The sequence below is a fragment of the Dama dama genome, chromosome 10 (assembly GCF_033118175.1).
Source record: "Dama dama isolate Ldn47 chromosome 10, ASM3311817v1, whole genome shotgun sequence".
Lineage (NCBI taxonomy): Eukaryota > Metazoa > Chordata > Mammalia > Artiodactyla > Cervidae > Dama > Dama dama.
The window spans coordinates 2,445,111-2,462,615 of NC_083690.1; the positions used below are offsets into that span (position 1 = coordinate 2,445,111).

General features: G+C 64.9%; 3 protein-coding genes across 6 annotated transcripts; 1 reads left to right on the plus strand and 2 right to left on the minus strand.

The window, feature by feature from the left end:
• Positions 1-1,708: 1,708 nt before the first annotated feature.
• RPUSD1 (RNA pseudouridine synthase domain containing 1) lies at positions 1,709-4,876 on the minus strand. 2 transcript variants are annotated; one of them, XM_061153909.1, is made up of 6 exons: positions 4,730-4,876; positions 4,014-4,200; positions 3,812-3,935; positions 3,578-3,680; positions 3,323-3,424; positions 1,709-2,891 (listed from the first exon to the last, which is right to left on the minus strand). In XM_061153909.1, exons 2-6 carry the CDS (start codon positions 4,193-4,195, stop codon positions 2,476-2,478), a joined length of 927 nt encoding a protein of 308 aa, XP_061009892.1. In that variant the 5' UTR covers positions 4,196-4,200; positions 4,730-4,876; the 3' UTR covers positions 1,709-2,475. The 2 variants fall into 2 exon arrangements, with proteins under 2 accessions (XP_061009892.1, XP_061009893.1); XM_061153910.1 differs by lacking the exon at positions 4,730-4,876 and adding an exon at positions 4,544-4,702.
• A 229-nt stretch (positions 4,877-5,105) lies between these two features.
• Positions 5,106-13,271, plus strand: CHTF18 (chromosome transmission fidelity factor 18). Its single transcript, XM_061152473.1, has 22 exons — positions 5,106-5,261; positions 5,478-5,672; positions 5,753-5,903; positions 6,038-6,206; positions 6,559-6,651; positions 6,736-6,788; positions 6,917-7,061; positions 7,359-7,568; positions 8,071-8,168; positions 8,443-8,566; positions 8,646-8,797; positions 8,912-9,005; positions 9,241-9,339; positions 9,468-9,598; positions 9,806-9,977; positions 10,755-10,979; positions 11,060-11,209; positions 11,289-11,419; positions 12,066-12,210; positions 12,313-12,426; positions 12,748-12,805; positions 12,879-13,271. The coding sequence occupies exons 1-22, from the start codon at positions 5,171-5,173 to the stop codon at positions 13,013-13,015; spliced, it is 2,937 nt and encodes a 978-aa protein (XP_061008456.1). The 5' UTR covers positions 5,106-5,170; the 3' UTR covers positions 13,016-13,271.
• Positions 13,272-13,288: 17 nt separating this feature from the next.
• On the minus strand, positions 13,289-15,961 carry GNG13 (G protein subunit gamma 13). Of its 3 annotated transcripts, none has more exons than XM_061152474.1 (3): positions 15,166-15,961; positions 13,605-13,736; positions 13,289-13,424 (listed from the first exon to the last, which is right to left on the minus strand). In XM_061152474.1, the coding sequence occupies exons 1-3, from the start codon at positions 15,369-15,371 to the stop codon at positions 13,319-13,321; spliced, it is 444 nt and encodes a 147-aa protein (XP_061008457.1). In that variant the 5' UTR covers positions 15,372-15,961; the 3' UTR covers positions 13,289-13,318. The 3 variants fall into 3 exon arrangements, with proteins under 3 accessions (XP_061008457.1, XP_061008458.1, XP_061008459.1); XM_061152475.1 differs by having other exon boundaries at positions 15,170-15,242; XM_061152476.1 differs by lacking the exon at positions 15,166-15,961 and adding an exon at positions 13,999-14,012.
• Between the last annotated feature and the right edge of the window lie 1,544 nt (positions 15,962-17,505).

The window sequence follows — 17,505 nt, forward strand, 5'->3', positions numbered from 1 at the left end:
GCCCTCCCCACCAGTAGGTCCCACCCTGCTGCCCAGCAGTCAGGGTTGGCCCCAGGCCCCAGCCTGACTGACCTCCCGGGCCCCTTGGCACTAAGCAGGGCTTGGAGCCTGGCACGTGGCAATGGCTGTGTGCCCCTGTCCCTGTGGCGGGTGGTGAGGGCAGGGATGGGGGCAAACTCCTGGCTCCGAAAGGGAGGGGGTGGGGTAGCCTTTGGTCCCCTGGCCTCACCAGCAGCTTCCTGGGATCTGAGGGTGGCGGACAGCGGTGGTGCCAGCCGGCTGGAGAAAAACGATTCTCTGTCCTGGCACGGGAAACGCCCTTGTGAGTCCAGGACCTGTGCTCCAGGGAGACGGAAAGGGAGCCCCACATGCCCCACGGTGCCCAGTCACTGGGGCACAAGGACAGAGACCTGGCCACTCCCTGGGGTGCTCTGGGGTTGCCCGGCCTGAGCTGGGCAGGGAGGCCACCTGCAAGGGAAGCTGTCAGGATGGTCCTGCCGCAGCTGCAGCCCCTGAAGGCCCAGACCCTCTGGCAGGTGCCAGCAGCTGGGAAGCAACAGGGTGTGTCCGGGAGACTTTCAAAGTCCACTGCAGGCCCAGGACAGGTTGTGAGGGGCCGGGGGCAGCAGTGACCTCTGTGGTGGCAGCAGGCATGATGGCTGAGCTGCGCCCAGGAGGCATAGCGGGTGTGGCCACAAGGGGGCCTGGGGAGGGGCCGGAAACCTGTGCTAGGTGGGCTGGCGGCAAGTCCTTCAGGGACCACCCTTCATCCTCCACGAAGACGCTCACCAGCAGGGGCTGCGGGCGGAGCCTGCACTGGGGGTGAGGGGCTCAGGGCAGCCAGGCCCACAAGGCCCGTGAGGCTCCGCAGGGGCCCGAGGAGGGGAGGAAACAGTAGGGTGGGGGTGGCAGGTGGGCAGGGAGAGGAGGGCAGAGGGGGAAGGCAGTGGGAGGGAGGTTGGAGGGGCCGTCCTTGGTGAGGACAGAGGGGCTGGGAGTGCGCGGAGGGGAGGCTATCCCACCCTACTCCAGGCTGATGGAGGCTGGCGCTGGCCTGCCATGGTAGCCATCTGTCTGTGCAAGCTGTTGCCCTGTGGACCCCCCCACCCCCCCGACCCAGTGCTGTTAGGGATGAGGGGATGGAGGCACAGGGAGCAGGGGCAGGGTCTCTGCAGAGACCCTTCGGGCAGGCAGCTGCCTCTGGCTCCACTCTGGCTGAGCTCTCTGGGTTGAGCCCAGAGCCCCACAACGGGGCCTATCTGCCTTAGCCAGCCTGGAGGAGGGGCCTCGCTTGAGTGGGCACAGTGATGTGGTGCGTGACCGCTAACTGCCTGGAGGCCCATGCACGTGCCCCCTGCCCCCATCCCCTGCCCTGTGGCATTCTGAGATATTGGAATTCCCAAGGTTGGCACTCAGGGCAGCAGCCCTATGGGGAGCCCTGGCGGATGCTCTGATGTTTTTGGCTGGGGGCCTGGGAGTCCTCCAGGGATGAGGCTGACCCAGCTTCTGTGCCCAGCCCCCACCCAGGGCTGCAGGCTGTTCTCTGCATGTGGGGTGGTGGGCAGGTCAGCAGCCAGGACCACAGGGTCCATCCTCGCTCCTGCTGGGGACCTAGGGCAAAGGTCTGCCCCGTGCAGGGGTGGGGCTGGGGGACCAGGCCCCCCCAAAGCCCCCACATCAGGCACATTCATGGCCACTTGCAGGTTATCACTGAGCATTTATTCTCCATCCTCAGAGCCCAGCTGGGGCTGCAGCTGGGCAGCGTTGTCAGGATGGACGGACTGCCTGGCTCCCCTTGCTCCCGGCAGAGGTCCTGCCTGGGGACTGTCAGGCAGGCGGTGGAGTCAGCGGCTGCAACTAGAGGCCTGGAAGACCCCACGGGGCAGTGCTCAGGGCGGGCCTGCAGGAATGGCATGTGGTGGGGGTTGGGGGGGCTGATGGCACGTGTGTGGCCCACACCCACCTCCACATGATATGCTCAGTATGTGAGTGGTGGGGGGCCCAGAATCTGGCAGAAGCGAAGGCACAAGGTAGGACCAGCCTGGCACAGGGGGCGGGGGGCGGAGTGTCGAGGTCTGCAGATGGAGGACCCAGCCAGGTTGGGGGTGGTGGGCACAGAGGTCCAAGCAGAGCAGTATGCAGCAGGGTGCTCTGGGGGGTGGGCTGGGGGGCCAGAAGGAGCCCACCTGAGGCTGGCCCAGGTCCTGGCTTTGCCTCTTGCACGGTGACCCCAATCACATCTACAAGTCAGTCCCTGGAGCTGAGGCTCTAGAACCAGGGAGGCGCTGTTGAGGCTGTTTGGAGAGCGGTGTTGGGACAAAGGCCCGCGTGGGTCCTGCAGCCCAAGAGCCCTGTCCTCTGCGGTCGCAGCTGCCCGGCTCCAGGCCTGGCCACTGCAGGGACTGTCCAGGGCTCTGACCAGCAGCCCGGTCCTGCAGGGTTCCAGCCTGCTGTTCCCATCCTAGCATGATGCTCTCAGTTGTCTGGCTCCAGCGTCCACTCCGACAGCCACTGCAGGCAGGAGGCCCGCTGCACCTCTGTCTCGGGGGGCGGTGGGGGCCGGCCTGGCCCAGGCAGGGGCGTGCAGGGGCTGCAGGGCCCGGGGCCTCCTTCTGAGGGGTCAGGGTCCGGGGCGGCCCGCAGGACCTGGACGAGCTCGTCCAGCGGCTGCAGCAGGGTATGAGGGCTCCAGCAGGCGTCGAGGGAGGACACGAAGGGGTCGGGCGTGCAGGCCTCCACGCACTCAGTGCTCGTGGGGATGCGCAGGTAGAAAGCGTGCAGCATCATACGGAACGGCTGGTCCTCCTGGCCCGAGGCCTGGCCATAAGTCAGGTCCCCCACGATGGGGTGGCCGAGGGCGCTGCAGTGCACGCGCAGCTGGTGCGTCCGGCCTTTGGGGAGGAGAGGGGGCCAGTCAGGTGGGAGTACAACCCCATGCCCACCCCAAACCCATTCATATCATGCTCAGTGCTGTCCTTGAAGCTTCATGCAGCCCCTGAGGACATCAGACCTCCCTGTGCTTCATGCCACAAAGTCAGAGCTCAAAACATAAGCGACTTCTGGGACGCTGCTGGTGACGGCAGGGCCAAAGCAGCACCCAGTCGGGTGAGAACCCAGACCAGAGAGACCTCGTATGGGGCAAGAAGCTGTAGGCTCTGAGGTTGCGTGGGGGGCAGGAGTGAGCCTGGTCAGCATGCTGGGGGCTTCCGGGCAGGTTCCTCCCCTGCAGGGTGGGGACACTGTGGTGCCCTGTGCCGGGAGAGGCCGAGGCAGGACATGGTCAGCAGGGAGCAGGGGCCCTGGGCACACATCCAGGACACACCTGTGAGGGGCTGCAGCAGCACTTTGGAGACTGGGTCGCCTGCATACAGCCCATGTTCCAGGACCACCAGCTCTGTGAGGCTTGGTTTTGGGTTCTCACAACCTGCGGGGAGCGAGGCAAGTTCAGAGAGATGGCTGGGCCAGCTCCAGGGCTGAGTCCACCGCAGCCCGGTCACGTGCCCCGGTTGCCCCAGCTCATCCAGGGTCCCCACTGGACGGCTGTGTCCCTGGTTCCCCCACCCCCTGTCCTCCGTACCCTGTGTGCCTTCAATGCACATGGTGTGGGTCCGGCCTTCTGTGCTGTTCTTGCCGATGGAGTAGCTGATGGTCATCCGGCTCTCCTGGACGTGCCCCCGCACCTGCCAGGCAGGGGGTCACATGCTGCTCATGGGGTCACCCGCCACTGCTGGGAAGCCCACCTGACATCCACAGCCTACCAAAGTGGACGGAGGGTTGGAGTCTCCTGCCCCAAGGACCAGCCCGGCCTTACCAGAGCCAGATAAGCCTTGGTCACTCGCCGGTCCTTGAAGCACCTGTATGCACTGCCTGCAGCCGCCTTGTTCAAAGCCACACAGAGTGCCCCGCTGGTGGAGAAGTCCAGTTGGTGGCAGAACCTAGCATGGGGCAGAGGCTCAGTGGTGGCTGGGTTGGGGGCTGCTTCCCCCACCCCCAGTGGAGGCCACTGTGGGTACCTGAACCCGTAGTAGGTGTCGGGGTCAGCCAGCTCTGGGAAGCGGTGCCGCAGCTGCTTCTGGAGGGTCAGTGTCTCACGCCAGGCTTTGCTGTCGATGCGCACGTCCCAGTGCTTGTTCACCACCAGGAAGTCACGGCTCCGGTATACAACACACAGGTTCTCCACACTGCCTGGCTCCATGGTGCCTGCAATGCGGGGCAAGTGCGTGGAGCGGGGTTACGGGCTGCCCAGCCCGCATCACAGCCCTGCCCACCTGGCCTGAACACCCCTGCTCCCCAGGGCCGTCAGTCTGAAGCCACTGATGCTGTCAGGTAAGCTTGTAGACCAACTGTGTGCCTGCACTCCCAACCTCTGAGTGGGATGAGCAGGGCGTCTACTGGTTGGAGGCTCTGGCCAGGAGCAGGCAAGCTAGTGGTGCCCTGAACTCTGGCTGTGGGGCGGTCCTACCCAGACCCGGGCCTGGGGGGATAAGCAGCCCTGCCCTCCAGCCCGCTCCCACGGATTCTTCCCGAGGCGGGCCACACACACGTGATAGTGGCCTTTTCCTGAGTGGGGCGGGTACAGAGCAGGAGACGGGGCCCTCTCTCGCCCACGGAGACGCTCCCTGCTCCCCTCCGCGGAACTCTCGCCTCCTCTCATGGACACCGGCGGAGGGGTGCCCGGCGGACTCCCGATGCAAATCCTTCCCGTGCCCCTGCCCACTCCGGGATCGACCTGCAGCTGGGCTGCGCCGTCCGGGCTCCCGATGCCGTGGCCTGTCCCTGGTTCCCGCACTCGCGTCCCGCGCCTCGTGGCCCAGTGGTCCCGGAGCAATAACTCAGACCACAGAGGCGCGCCTGGCTGGGCCCGGCCTGCGCTCTCAGCCCCGCCCACGCCCCGCCCACACCCCGCCCACGGCACGGACGGGCGGTCCATCTGACCAATGGAGGCCGCCCGGGTCCCGCGGCTCCCCCTCTGGCGTCAGGACTCGGCCCCGCCCGGCGTGCGCGCGCAGCCCCGTCCACTCCCCGCCCTTCCTCCTGGCCAATGGAGAGCGCCGCCGGGCACGCCGGCTGTTGATTGGTGGTGCCGGGTCGCTGGGGGCGGGAGCGGCGCGCGGGGCGCGGGAGGTTCGGAGTCGGGTCCCCGCGGCGGGCGGCTGTGCGGCCCGCAGCCATGGAGGACTACGAGCGAGAGCTGTACGGCGTCGAGGACGATTTCGACAACCAGTTCGCGGCCGAGCTCGAGGTGCTGGCCGAGCTGGAAGGTAGGCGCGGGCATCGCCGCGGCCTCGTCCCAGGTAGCTTGACGGAAGCCTGGCCCTCCCGGGGAGTCCAGGAGGGCTGCTCCGAGGGCCGCGCAGGGGCGAGGCCGCAACCCCCTTGGAGAGAGCAGGGCCCTGCAGCGGCGCTGGCCGCGAGGGCTGTGGCTGTGTGTGCAGACGAGCTGCCCCGGATGACTGCTGTGGTCCTTCCTTCCGCAGGGACAGCCGCCCTATCGCCTTCCAGGGACCCCCGGCCCACTGTGGGCCGGCCCCGCCTGACGTTCGAGGAGGCCATTGCTGGAGGGGAGACTGCCATTCACTGCTCTCCAGGCGGACCTCCAAGAAGCAGCAAGGGCAGTGTCAGAAAGAGGCAGCTGGCTTCTGACATCCAGGGGGACAGATACCTGCCCCCTAGTACGTTTCTGGGGCCCAGGGCATAGGGGTGGGGTGCAAGGCTGGGGAAGGCCCTCTATTCCTTCCATGTGTCTCCCCAGCTCCCCAAATCAAACGGTCCAGGCTGCAGGCTGTCAGGAGACTGAACTTTAGGTCGGAGGAGATGGAAGAGATGACGCCTCCTGACTCCCCGACTCTGGACATCACTCCCCCACCAAGTCCCGAGATACCTGATGAGCTGTGGGGCGAGGGGTGTGTAACTTGGGGCAGAGGCATCTCTGGGGGCCTTGGAAGGATCCCATTCCTCCAACAAGGTCTTGGGGCCTGGGGCAGGTCTGGGTCCATGGCTTTTCCCTGAGGATCCCACAATTGTGGTTCCCTCCCAGGCCTTTAGACGCCGGGGCTGATGCGGGTCTCACTCAGGCCTCGCTGGCCACCCACAATCCTGTCTTGCGGCGGCCCCCAGTCTTGGAAGACTATGTCAATGTGACCTCCACGGGTGGCGACCGGGCCTTTCTGGTTCTTCGGGCTGACCCAGTGGGCACTGGGGTGCAGGTGGGTGCCGTGCAGCCACGAGCCGGTACATGGACATCATATGCCCACTCGGACTCCGGGCACCCTTCTAGAGGTCCACCCTGCCTCTGGTCTTGCATTCGGGAGGGCCACCTTCTTTCTCCTCCTCCTCCATCTTTTCTCCCCCTTTTCTCCTCTTTTTTCTACCTTTTCCTTCACCCTCCTCCTTAGATCTGCTGCCATCCCAGTGACCCCTTGGGGTCTGTGGTGAGAAGGGGCTCCTTGTGGCTGTGGGTGCTAGGGAATGCCACATGGATCCCTGAGCACCGCTGGGAGGGCGCTGTGGCAACCCCATAACTAGAAGGGAGTGACTGCTGCCCGTTTTCCCCCGCAGAGCCCTTTCCGTGACACCCGGTGGCGTGGCCGTGGCCAGCTGGACCTGCTGGGCGTGCCTTTTGCCTCCCTGAAGGAGAAGGTCGACAGCGAGGTGGGGGCTGCTGGGGTTTTCTGGGAGGGGAGGGGTGGCTCCCGGGTGACTGGTGGCTGAGCTGTTTTGATCTAATTTGCACAGCGGCGGCAGCGACTGCTGGAAGAGGCCCAGCGGCTCTCAGACACGCTGTGCAGGTGACACGGGGGACTCTCCACCCCGGGATCCTCACTAGTCCTTGGACTGCTGACCCCTAGAGTGCATTCCAGGGGGTAGTCCCTGCATGGGGTTAAGGCCCAGCGGCTCAGGGCACGATGCTCTCCAGTCTCAGGTCACAGGAGATGGAGGAGGAGACTCAGCCCTCAGGGGCGCCTGAGGAGGAGCCAGCCGACAGCCAGGACGCCTCCCAGCATTGCCTCTGGGTGGATGAGTTTGCACCCCAGCGCTACACGGAGCTGCTCAGTGATGACGTGAGGCCTTGTTCTTGCTGAAGTGTGACTGGCTTCTTTGTTGCTGAGAGAAAAGAACTCAGGGCCTAGCAGGTCCTTGTGTTGCCAGCCCACAGGGGTGTCTGGATTTATGGGAAGGATTTGATTAGCTTTGTTGGATTGTGTTGGTAGACGGAGAAACTGAGGCCAGTTTGGGCCTTTCACTGGTCACTCAGCCTCAGCGTCCCTGCATGTGTCTCTGGGCTTTTAAGAGTAGGGTGACATGAGGGGCAAGCATGAGGAGACCCCCCCCCCCAGGCCAGGCCTCTCTTCTTTCAGTTCACTAACCGCTGCCTTCTCAAGTGGCTGAAGCTGTGGGACCTAGTGGTGTTTGGCCAAGAGAAGCCTGCCCGGAAGCCTAGGCCTGGTGTGGAACCAGCCCGTGGTGGCAAGGAGACCACAGCTTCCAGCAAGTGGAAAAGCCATGAACAAGTGCTCGAGGAGATGCTGGAGGCTGAGCTGGACCCAAGTGGGCGGCCCCGGCAGAAGGTGAGTGCACCTGACTGTGCTGCACACATCCAATGGCTGTATTCTGGGTGGCTGGTGCCTTTGCAGCCTCTGGGGGCCATGAGGCACATTTACTGCCCCTGAGGCTGTGATGATGTCAGTGTCTTGGTGTGGAGTGTCAGCAATTTGAGCTGGGACTTGAGTCTTCTAATTACTTAGACAAAGGCAGCACGACTTGAAGGGCCCTACACCTTCCCATAGTGATTACAGTGGAATGTGGGTGGGTTTCAGGCGTCAGTCATGTCAGTAATAGCTGTGTCTGTCAGGTCTCAGTGTCACTCACCTGACATGAGGCTTTGCTCTCTATTTGCGCCACAAGCAGGCAGAGACTTGTTCTCCTTTGGTGATAGGGGCAGGACAGGGCAACATCCTCTGGCACCGCACTTTGTGGGATGGGATTTTGTCTCTGGCAGTTGGGCCAGGGAGTCCCAAAGTCTGTGAGGCGGTGCGGGTTGCAGCGCATTTTCTCCTGCCTTGGCTGCAGGTGGCACTGCTGTGTGGGTCCCCAGGGCTGGGCAAGACCACCCTGGCCCACGTGATTGCGCGGCATGCTGGGTACTGTGTGGTGGAGATGAATGCGAGGTGAGTGGGGGAAGGCCGGGCCTCCCTCTGTCCTAACGCATCTGGCGACTGGGACATAGCCCTAAATGCCTGGTTTGGAGGTGGGGACTGGTGTCTCAGGTGCATGGCGGTGGCATGGTCCACACATCTCAGGGCTCCTGGGACTTGGCGTGGTGTCAGGGGGTGGCTTTGTGTAGTATCTTTGAGTGGTAGGCGTGGTGGCTCTGCCTCTGGGGACCGTCCAGCTGGGGACACTGACTGCCCTGACATTTGCTCCTGGGCCTCCTGGTTCCAGTGATGACCGCAGCCCTGAAGCCTTCCGCTCGCGCATCGAGGCGGCCACGCAGATGGAGTCCGTCCTGGGCGCTGGTGGGAGACCCAACTGCCTGGTCATCGACGAGATCGATGGGGCCCCCACGGTGGGCCGCCTGGGTAGGCCAGCAGGTGGGCTGGTCCTCCTGCAGTGGGGGGCTGTGACTCACTACCATGTCCCCCCAGGCCGCCATCAATGTTCTCCTGAGCGTCTTGGACCGCAAGGGCCCACAACAGGCAGAGCCAGGGGGCCCCTCTGTGCTCACAGGTGGGGGGCGGCGGCGCCGGGCAGAGGGGGGTCTCCTGATGAGGCCCATTATCTGCATCTGCAACGACCCGTGAGTGGGGGGGCGGGGTCTCCGCTGGGATGCTTGTCCCTCGCTTCCCTCGCTGCTGGACTCAGGCAGCGCCCTGGCCAAGGGGGGCTCACTGTGCACGCCCTGGTTCCGCAGGTTTGTGCCCTCTCTGCGGCAGCTGAAGCAGCAGGCCCTCCTGCTCCACTTCCCGCCCACGCTGCCCTCCAGGCTCACGCAGCGGCTCCAGGAGGTCTGTGAGGGTTGCCCTCCCTCCACCATCCGCCCATGGCCCGCCAACTGCTCCTAGGACATTGGGTGGAGGTCCTGGTCCAGTTTGTTCTCTGGTTGTGGGTGGTTCCAAGGCACAACCGAGCTCCTTCTGCAGGGCTCTTCGGCCTTTGCTCCCCGTCAGACAGGAGGTTTCTAGGGAGGCAGTGGCTACAGGGCAGGGCTCAGGGGACACCCATCCTCCCACCTCTCTGCAGATCTCCCTGCGGCGGGGCATGCGGGCCGACCCCGGGGCGCTGGCAGCCCTCTGCGAGAAAACAGACAACGACATCCGCGCCTGCATCAACGCCCTGCAGGTGGGCAGGTGGCTATGGTGCGGGGGCGGAGGACAGGGGCGGCCAGCGCCCTCTCCACGCCTCCCCTGTGTCCATTTCCTGCTGGAGTGGGGGTCAGCCATCCTCACCCTCCCTGACCCCATGTCTAGTTCCTGCACAGGCGGGGCCAGCGGGAGCTGAGCATTCAGGCCATTCAGAGCACGCACATTGGCCTGAAGGATCAGCGCAAGGGGCTCTTTTCCGTGTGGCAGGAGGTCTTCCAGCTGCCCCGGGCCCAGAGGTAGGCCTGGAAGGTCCATGGTACCCTCACCCTGGGAAGCCAGCCAGCTCTGCCTTTGCTGACGGAGCCATGGCGCCCTGCCCTCCTGCAGGACCTCAGGGTGCCCTAAACATGCACAAGCCGGTGCTGCCAGGAGGACGAGGGTGGGTAGGGCTGGGTCTGGGTGACGGGGCGGGGGCTCCACTCCAGCCTCAGCTGCCCTTGCAGGCGCCGCATGGGTCAGGACCCAACCCTGCCCACCCACATGCTCCTGCTTGGGGACCGGCTCTCAGGCTCGGGGCCCCTCGCTGCTGAGATACCCCTGACTGCAGCTGCGCAGCGTTTCTACCACATCTTGCACATAGCTGCATCTGCAGGCGAGCACGACAAGGTGGTCCAGGTAACCGTGCTCCACCTCCAGTCTTGTGGGGGTTGGGGGGCAGGAAGCCTGGTTCTGGCAGCATTTTTCGACCCCAGCCAGCAACTGACTGGGACTCGCATGCTTCAGTGGTGCTGAGCCTGAGGAGAACTGGCTGGACCCGGCGCTTGGGAGGCCTCTGAGAGGGAGCAGGGTCAGGCAGGAGGAAGGACTGACTGTGCCAGGAGGGGATGGCTGGCGGGGAATGGTGGGATCTCTGTGTCTGCCCTTGGGGAAGTATCTAAAGGGCCCAGCAGTGGCAGGGGAGCTGAATTCCGGATGTGAGCTGTGGGGACGGGGACATGGGTGCAGGTGGGGTGGAGAGCAGGTGGCAGGTCGCCCTACCTCCACCCCTGGGAAGCCTGGTGTAAGCTGCCTGCTTGGCTAAGCAGCTTTGGATTAGCAGCTGGTGATCCTGGCAAATCCGGAAAACCACTGTGTGGAGGGCAGCATGGTGGCTGGAGGGGAGGGACTCCCACGTGCAACATGCACGGGGACTCTGTGCCCTTGACCCTGGTGGACAGAACTTCCCTCTCCTTTAGGGGGTGACTGGGGGCTTCTTTCTCACATGTCTCGGGTCTGGGTCAGATGAGTGGGGGCAGCAGGCTAGGCCTTTCTGGCCCCCTCATGGCCCTGGGGCCACTCGCTGGGGCTCACAGGCTGGTGGGAGGAGAAGGTCCCCCAGGGTGGCGCTTGTGCTGTGGGTGGGTGCTGTGTGGCTGGAGGGCCTCAGGGACTGGCCTATCCACCTGCCTGCAGGGCCTGTTCGACAACTTCCTGCGGCTGAGGCTGCGGGACTCCAGCCTGGGCGCCGTGTGCACGGCCCTCGACTGGCTGGCCTTCGACGACCTGCTGGGCCGGGCTGCCCTCCACAGCCAGAGCTTCCAGCTGATGCGCTACCTGCCCTTCCTGCTCCCGGCCTTCCATCTGCTCTTTGCTTCCAGTCACGTGCCACGGATCGCCTTCCCCAGCAGCCAGCAGGAGGTATGGTTTGTGCCCTGCCCGGGGCCAGGGTCTAGCCCGGGGTCCTGGGTGACTCGGTCCTGGTCCACCCTCCACCCCAGGCCCAGAATCGCATGAACCAGACACAGAACCTGATCCAGACGCTGGTGTCGGGCATCACGCCAGCCACCCGCAGCCGGGCTGCGCCGCAGGCGCTCATCCTAGACACCCTCTGTCTGCTCCTGGACATCCTCACGCCCAAGCTGCGCCCAGTGAGTGCCTGGCCTGGAAGGGGTGTGCTTCCTGGGTTCGGTGGGACCTGCCTGTGCTCAGTGCTCTGCTGGCCCACAGGTGAGCACACAGCTATACAGTGCCCGAGAGAAGCAGCAGCTGGCCAGCCTGGTGGGCACCATGCTCGCCTACAGCCTCACCTACCGCCAGGACCGCACACCCGATGGGCAGTACGTCTACAGGCTGGAGCCGTGAGTCTGCGCAGCGCCTGGGCTGGGGGTGCTGGGGGCAGGAGGCTGGGGTGCTGGGCTCCAGGTGCCACAGCGACTGCTCAGCCAGAGTCTGAAGGCATGGTGTGAGCCTCAGTTCTCCTGTTGGAGGCTAGGGGGCGTCAGTTCTAGCTCATTCCTTGCCTGAATGTGACTGTGCAGTGGAGCCCCCACTGGGGCTCACCCTGGGGCCAGAGGTGTACTGCGGAGTCCCTCAGTGCCCCCAGGAGCTGCCCCCAGAGGGCCCTCGAGCTCCCCAGGGCTCCACTCCTCTGTCCTGAGAGGGTCGTGGGGTGGAGCGCCGGCACCAGTGGGGGCTGGATGCAGGCCTTGGGCGGTTACGACGCTCGTTCCCATGCGCTCAGCCCAGCCTGAGCCCGGGCCCTGCAATGTGGTGTCAGTTCCTCCCTGGGCAGCCCTCCCCCTGCCCACGTGTGGTGGGGAAACTGAGGCTCAGGGTGGGAATGCCCCTGCTGCTGCAGAGCTGGGGCACAGCAGGGCCAGGCCTGGACCCCGTCCTGCACTTTTGCGTCTGGCAGGTGGGGTCAAAGGTGCTAAGTAGCTTGTGGCCTTTCCCTGCTGACTGGGTGTCCCGGGGCCTGCCCTGCCCCGCTCACCCCAAGAGCAGGAACGTGGAGGAGGTTTGCCGCTTTCCCGAGCTGCCCGTCCGTAAGCCCCTCACCTACCAGGCCAAGCAGCTCATTGCCCGCGAGGTGGAAGTGGAGAAGATGCGGCGGGTGGAGGCCTCGGCTCGGGCCAGAGATGGCCCCCAGGTGAGCCTCCCCAGGCTCTGGGCAGAGCAGGGCCCTCGGAGTGGACACGAGCCCTGCCGTGGTCCTGCCCAGTCAACTGTCACTGTCTGTGACTTCTTGCAGGTGGATGGGGGTCCCCTGGGGGGCACGGGGGAGAAGGAGGTGCAGCCACCTGCCCCGTGCGACCACAAGCAGCGGCTGGAGTGTATCCTGAAGAGAGCTGCCCTGGAGGAACAGGTAGGGGCTGACGTGTCGGTGGGAGGCCGTGGGGGCATCACTGGGGGGCCTGGGAAGGCAACTTTGGAGTGGGCTGGTTTTAAGTCCTGGAGTCCAGCTCCCTGCTGCTCAGCATGATGGCTCCGCCTGGGCCCGGTTCCCACCTGGGCAGGGTGCTGGCACCTCCTGACCTTGGCAGGGAGGAGGTGAGTGTGAGCGTGGTGGAGGGCGCACACAGAGAGGCTCAGCGGGAGGGGGCTGTGGCCTCCGGGCCCTCCCCCCAGGTAGAGCTAGTTGGCTAGGGCTCAGTCCTCATGAACCTGACCAGCCTGTCTCCTTCAGCCCGAGAGGGACTTCTTCGGTCGTGTGGTTGTCAAGAGAGCAGCAGCCCAGAGCGCAGGTGTGTGTGGAGGGGTGGGTGGTGGAGGGACTGGCCGGAGTCAGGTGGAGGAACGACTGTGTGGCCCCCACAGGGCACGAGGCCTCTGAGGCTGACACGGCCGAGCGGCGCGTGGGCACCGCGGTGGGCAGGAGCGACGTGTGGTTCCGCTTCAAGGAGGGCGTCTCCAATGCTGTGCGGCGCAGCCTGTACATCAGGGACCTGCTCTAGGGGGCATAGCGAGCCCCCGGGGCCTGGGCGGCCACCCTGGGCTGTGCTGGACACCCCGACCCACGCTGGACGTCCCCAGGGCCTATGCCAGACACCCTAGTCCATGTTGGACACTCTGAGGTCACGCCAGACACCCTGGACTGCACCAGACATCCCCTGATACACACCGGCTACCTAGGTGTTGGCTTTCTCTCTCCTAGAAAGTGTACAAAAGCAGCAGCATTCTCGCAGAGTCTTTATAAAAGTCACACCTTTACAGATGCGTCCACTTTACAGGGAGGCGTGAGTCTGGGCCGCGGGGCCTCACAGGATGGTGCACTTGCCCTTCTCCACCCACGGGTTGTTCTTCATCAGGTCGGGGTTCAGGAAGGGGTCCTTGGGGATCCCTTCCTCGATCCACTTGAGGAGCCTGTGGGTGGGGAGGGTGGGTGAACACGTGGGCTCCTGGCCCCCAGAGTGCTGCCTCATGGCAGTGCATGGGAGTGTGGTCTTGGCTCATACAAATGAGCACGGGGCAGGGAAATGAGACGCAAATCTTGCCAGCCTGGGGGGTGTGGCCACGGCTCCGCAGGGTGTCCTGGGGACTCACTCGGGGATGGTCTTGGATGACATCTCCCTCTTGAAGGCCAGCTGGTACTTGAGGCTCTCGACCTCCTTCTTCATCTGGGGCACGTCCCACTCCTCCATGGCATCGGGGGCTTCGGAAGTGGCCAGCCTGGGGCTGGGGAGTATGGGGCAAGCCACAGAGCTGGGGGCTGCCAGCCTGCAGTCACCCTCCTGATGCACCCTCCTCCTGGTAAGCACCCTCCACACAGAAGGACACCCGCTCACTGCCTGGGGAGTCCCCATGGCCTCTGCCACGCACTGGGGAACAGGGCTGGGGCTGAGGCCACACTAATCAGGCCCCACGTGCCTGCCCCCCACCTCCCATGGGGCTCGTTAACTGCATAGAAAACTTTCCATGCCTAGCTCTGCACCCCTACCTGCCATCGAAGCCTCACCAAGGCTGGGCCTCTGGGTTGGAGAGGGGAGGGGCAGTGTCCTGCCAACAGCAGGACTGGTCAGGTCACTGACCCTTCAAGTGCAGGACCCATTTCCCATCCAGGTAGCAGAAGACCCTTGTGTCGGGGCGGGACACACACATCCACACACACCCCTCCCCCTGCTTTGCATGGGCAAAGCCCACCCCAGAGCAGGTTAATCCGGGGGCCAGGAGGGTGGGGCTGCTATTTGCATCTCTGCCTGGGGGTTGGGGTGGGGCAGGCCCTGGGGGTCTTGGAGTCAGGGGCTGCCCAGCTGATCCAGGACTTGGGGCCCCTGCAGCCACCTGCTTGCTGCCTTGTGCCTCCTCCAACTTGCCTGAGTGTCTGGCCAGTGTCTGCCAGTGTATGGGCCACCCGGCAAAGCCACAGGTTCAGACTCAAGACCCCACCAGCAAGTGAAGGGAGGGAAGGCCGCTCCTTGCATCCCCCTGCTCCAGCCCACTGGGGGTCCAGGGAATCCCTTGCTGTCCCCCAACCCCCGCCCCCATCACTGAAACTGGGAGCCAGGGGACTGGCTTCCTTGACCTGGGAAGTGTGGGCAGGGGCTGCCAGGAGTGTGACACTGCCTACCTCTGCCTGCTGAAAGGGCTCCTGGGAGGGTCTACCAGGAGGGGGTGAGACCTGGGGGGTAGCCAGTGGGGGCGAGAGGGGCTTCCTCCCAGAGAACCCGAGTTCCAGCACCCCACCTGGCGGCACAGGTTCTGAGTCACGTGGGCGCGGCCCCCCCCCCCTCCCCCAGCCTGGGGGCGGGGGGCCAGCAGGCCCGTCCTCAGCCCCCGAGCCCGCCGCCGCCAGCCCTACCTGCGAGGAGCCGCAGCCGCGCCGCCGCGCGGCCCCGGCCTCGGCGCACAGCGCTCGCTCGCTCGGCAAGCTCTGCGGACGGGCGGCGCGCACGGCGCACGGACGCGGTTCCCCTCGCAGCCAGCCGGCGGATGGAGGGGGCCTCTCCACCGGTTTGGCCGGCCCCTTGGGACAGGAGGAAGCCCAAAGACGGACAGGCAAGGGCACCTTGGGGGTTGCGGGGTGGGGTGGGGGGTCCAGGTCAGCCCAGTGGGACCTGGGCGGGCCCCAGAGTCTCTGCTCAGCACAGGGGCGAGCTCCCCAGACCTACCTTGGACGGTGACCGCGAGGACAGAGATGAGGACGGCCACGGGATGGCGAGGACGAAGTGATGGGCGAGCGAGTCGGGCACAGGCGGGCAGAGCCTGGGCAGGTGCCCCGCCCATCCCACCACCTGGGCCAGGCCCGGGCACCGCCCCCACCCTCTGCCCGCCCTCCTCAGGGCTGGGCTGACCCTGGGGAGCTGGCTTCATCAGGCACACTCTGCCAGCCTTTGAGGGGTGGGAGTTGCAGCAGGAGCAGTGTAGGCTCAGCTCTGGCCCTGGGCGAGGTGTCCTCCCACTGCGCTGGGTGGGCTCGCAGGCTGCCACGTGGTGCAGAACCGAAGACCATCAGCCGGTAGATCAAACCCCGGCCCCTGGTGCTCCTCATGGGCTGGAGTCACCAGGCCGAGATGCCAGCCCCCCACCCCCACCCCCAGGCCTCCGCAGTGTCCGCTGACAGGCCCGGGGCTGCCCCACCACGGGCGTGAGCCTACTCTGACCAGGGCACCTGGGCCTGTGTGGAGTTGCTTCCTGTCCTGCATTCCCAGGCCAGCGGTGGGCAGATGGGCAGCTGTGGTGGGTGTCAGGGTCCAGGTCACCAACCAGTCCCCTCGGAGGTCAGACCGCGTGGCTCCCCAGGACACCTGGGCCAGGCCTTTGACAGGTGCTCCCACTCGGGAGCGGGACAAGCCCGGGGTGCTCCCCGCCCGCCCCGGGCCCTCCCTGCTGTGATGGCAGAAAACAAGGTCAGCGGCGCCTGCCCAGCCCTCTCCCACACCGAGGTGACGATGGAACAGGAGGCGCTTCTGGAACTGGGGCATGTTAGGAAAACTAGGGATTATTTCTTATGGATTTATGGGGGGGTGGGGGGGCTTAGAGCCGAGGGTGCCAGCATCCTCCTCAGAGCAGATGGCCAGCAGTTTTGACCTCACTTCCCCCACCCCCGCCTGGTTCCTCTGGTGCTCTATGACTGGGCAGGCACCCTGTTACTCGGGGTGCCTGGGGCTCTCCTGTGGCTGGGGCCCTGCTCACAAGGGGTGGGTGCTCAGGCATGGTGTTGACTCAGCCCCCAGAACTGGCTCAAGATTTAGACTGAAACCAGGCCAGCCAGTCCCTGCCCCCAGCCATGCCTTCCCCACAGAGGGTGTAGGTAGAACGGGGAACCCAGGACTGCGTTCTGGCCCCGGGAGGAGCCTTGGTGCGACCTGGTGGGGCACGGCCCCTGTGCTCTGCTCTGGGGCCTGTGGCGTGTGATCTCTCCTCCATGGTTCGGAGTGCTCCACTGTGACCACTGCACATAGGCCTTCATGATGACACTTGAAAATGCCTGGTTGTCAAAAAAAAAGAAAATGCTTGGGTGTCATCACCTTACCAGGATGGCAGGAGCTGTGTGGGGCGTGGGGTCCTGCATTCTCGCTCTGCGTGCTGTTTCCTGGCTGTGAGCACCGGTCACACCTGCTGCCCTATAGACCCTCAGGGTTCAGAAGCAATCCCTGTGCTGACCCTGGTGGCCCCGTGGGACAGAGGCTGTGACTCCACAGGGCAGTCAAGCTGATGTGTGCCTGCTCACGTGAGCCTGTGAAGCCGCTGTCTTTGGTGAAAACTGGGGGACCAGTGACTCCTATTTCACCTTCCTGGGAGTTTGGACTTGTCAACCCCAGATACCGCAGAGGGACTGGGTGGGTCTGGAATGAACAGAGGCCTAGTGGTTTGCAGTGGGGGGAGGATGCTCCAGGAGCAGTGACAGCTGGTGCTCCAGCTGATGCCACCTTGCAGTCACCCAGAGCAGACCCAGGGAGACCAACCGCCTTTCTGAAATTAGCTCCCCTAACTGGGCTGCTGGTGAGAACCAACAGGGCTCCTCGTTGGCCTAGAAACGGCCGTTCCAGGTCCCACGCCCCTAGGGCTCCTGACTGGAGCGGGGAGCCGGCTGGGCTCACAGGGATGTGACGGGTGTGGGGGCAGATGCAGCAAGGCAGGGTCCCTTTGTGCTGGTTTTGGTGCTCAGGACGAGTCAGTGGTGTGTGGGGTGCTCTGACCCACTTTGAACAGGGTCCCCAAGGAGGACTCGGGGGGCAGGGGCGGGAAACGCCCCAACCCAATAGGACCTGCAGCCTGGTTCGGTCCCAGTGCCACTCGAACCTGTGGCCTTGCTAGGCAGGGGCCAGAGATGAGGCCGGCCTCTCACCTGGTCCGTTCTGAGTATGCAGAACATGCTGGTGACCCAGAGCCACCTGGTGCTGTCAGCTCCCCGCCTGGTCCTCCTGAAACCAGGCTCTCTTGCACGTGGTGCCCCAGCAATGAAACGTGCAGCTGGGGCAGATCTGGCCCCATGTGCTGGCGT

Bases quoted from the DNA above. Each gene is read 5' to 3' on its own strand.
- CHTF18 (XM_061152473.1), top strand. From the start codon at position 5,171: ATGGAGGACTACGAGCGAGAGCTGTACGGCGTCGAGGACGATTTCGAC. The intron at 8,798-8,911 runs GTGAGTGGGGGG...CTGGTTCCGCAG, and splicing joins ATCTGCATCTGCAACGACCC to GTTTGTGCCCTCTCTGCGGC. The intron at 9,599-9,805 runs GTAGGCCTGGAA...CTGCCCTTGCAG, and splicing joins CAGCTGCCCCGGGCCCAGAG to GCGCCGCATGGGTCAGGACC.
- GNG13 (XM_061152474.1), bottom strand. From the start codon at position 15,371: ATGAAGCCAGCTCCCCAGGGTCAGCCCAGCCCTGAGGAGGGCGGGCAG. The intron at 13,737-15,165 runs GTCTGGGGAGCT...CATACTCCCCAG, and splicing joins GCGGTCACCGTCCAAGGTAG to CCCCAGGCTGGCCACTTCCG. The intron at 13,425-13,604 runs GTGAGTCCCCAG...CCCCACCCACAG, and splicing joins TCATCCAAGACCATCCCCGA to GCTCCTCAAGTGGATCGAGG.
- RPUSD1 (XM_061153909.1), bottom strand. From the start codon at position 4,195: ATGGAGCCAGGCAGTGTGGAGAACCTGTGTGTTGTATACCGGAGCCGT. The intron at 3,936-4,013 runs GTACCCACAGTG...GCCCCATGCTAG, and splicing joins GACACCTACTACGGGTTCAG to GTTCTGCCACCAACTGGACT. The intron at 2,892-3,322 runs GTGTGTCCTGGA...TCCTCCCCAAAG, and splicing joins GCTGCTGCAGCCCCTCACAG to GCCGGACGCACCAGCTGCGC.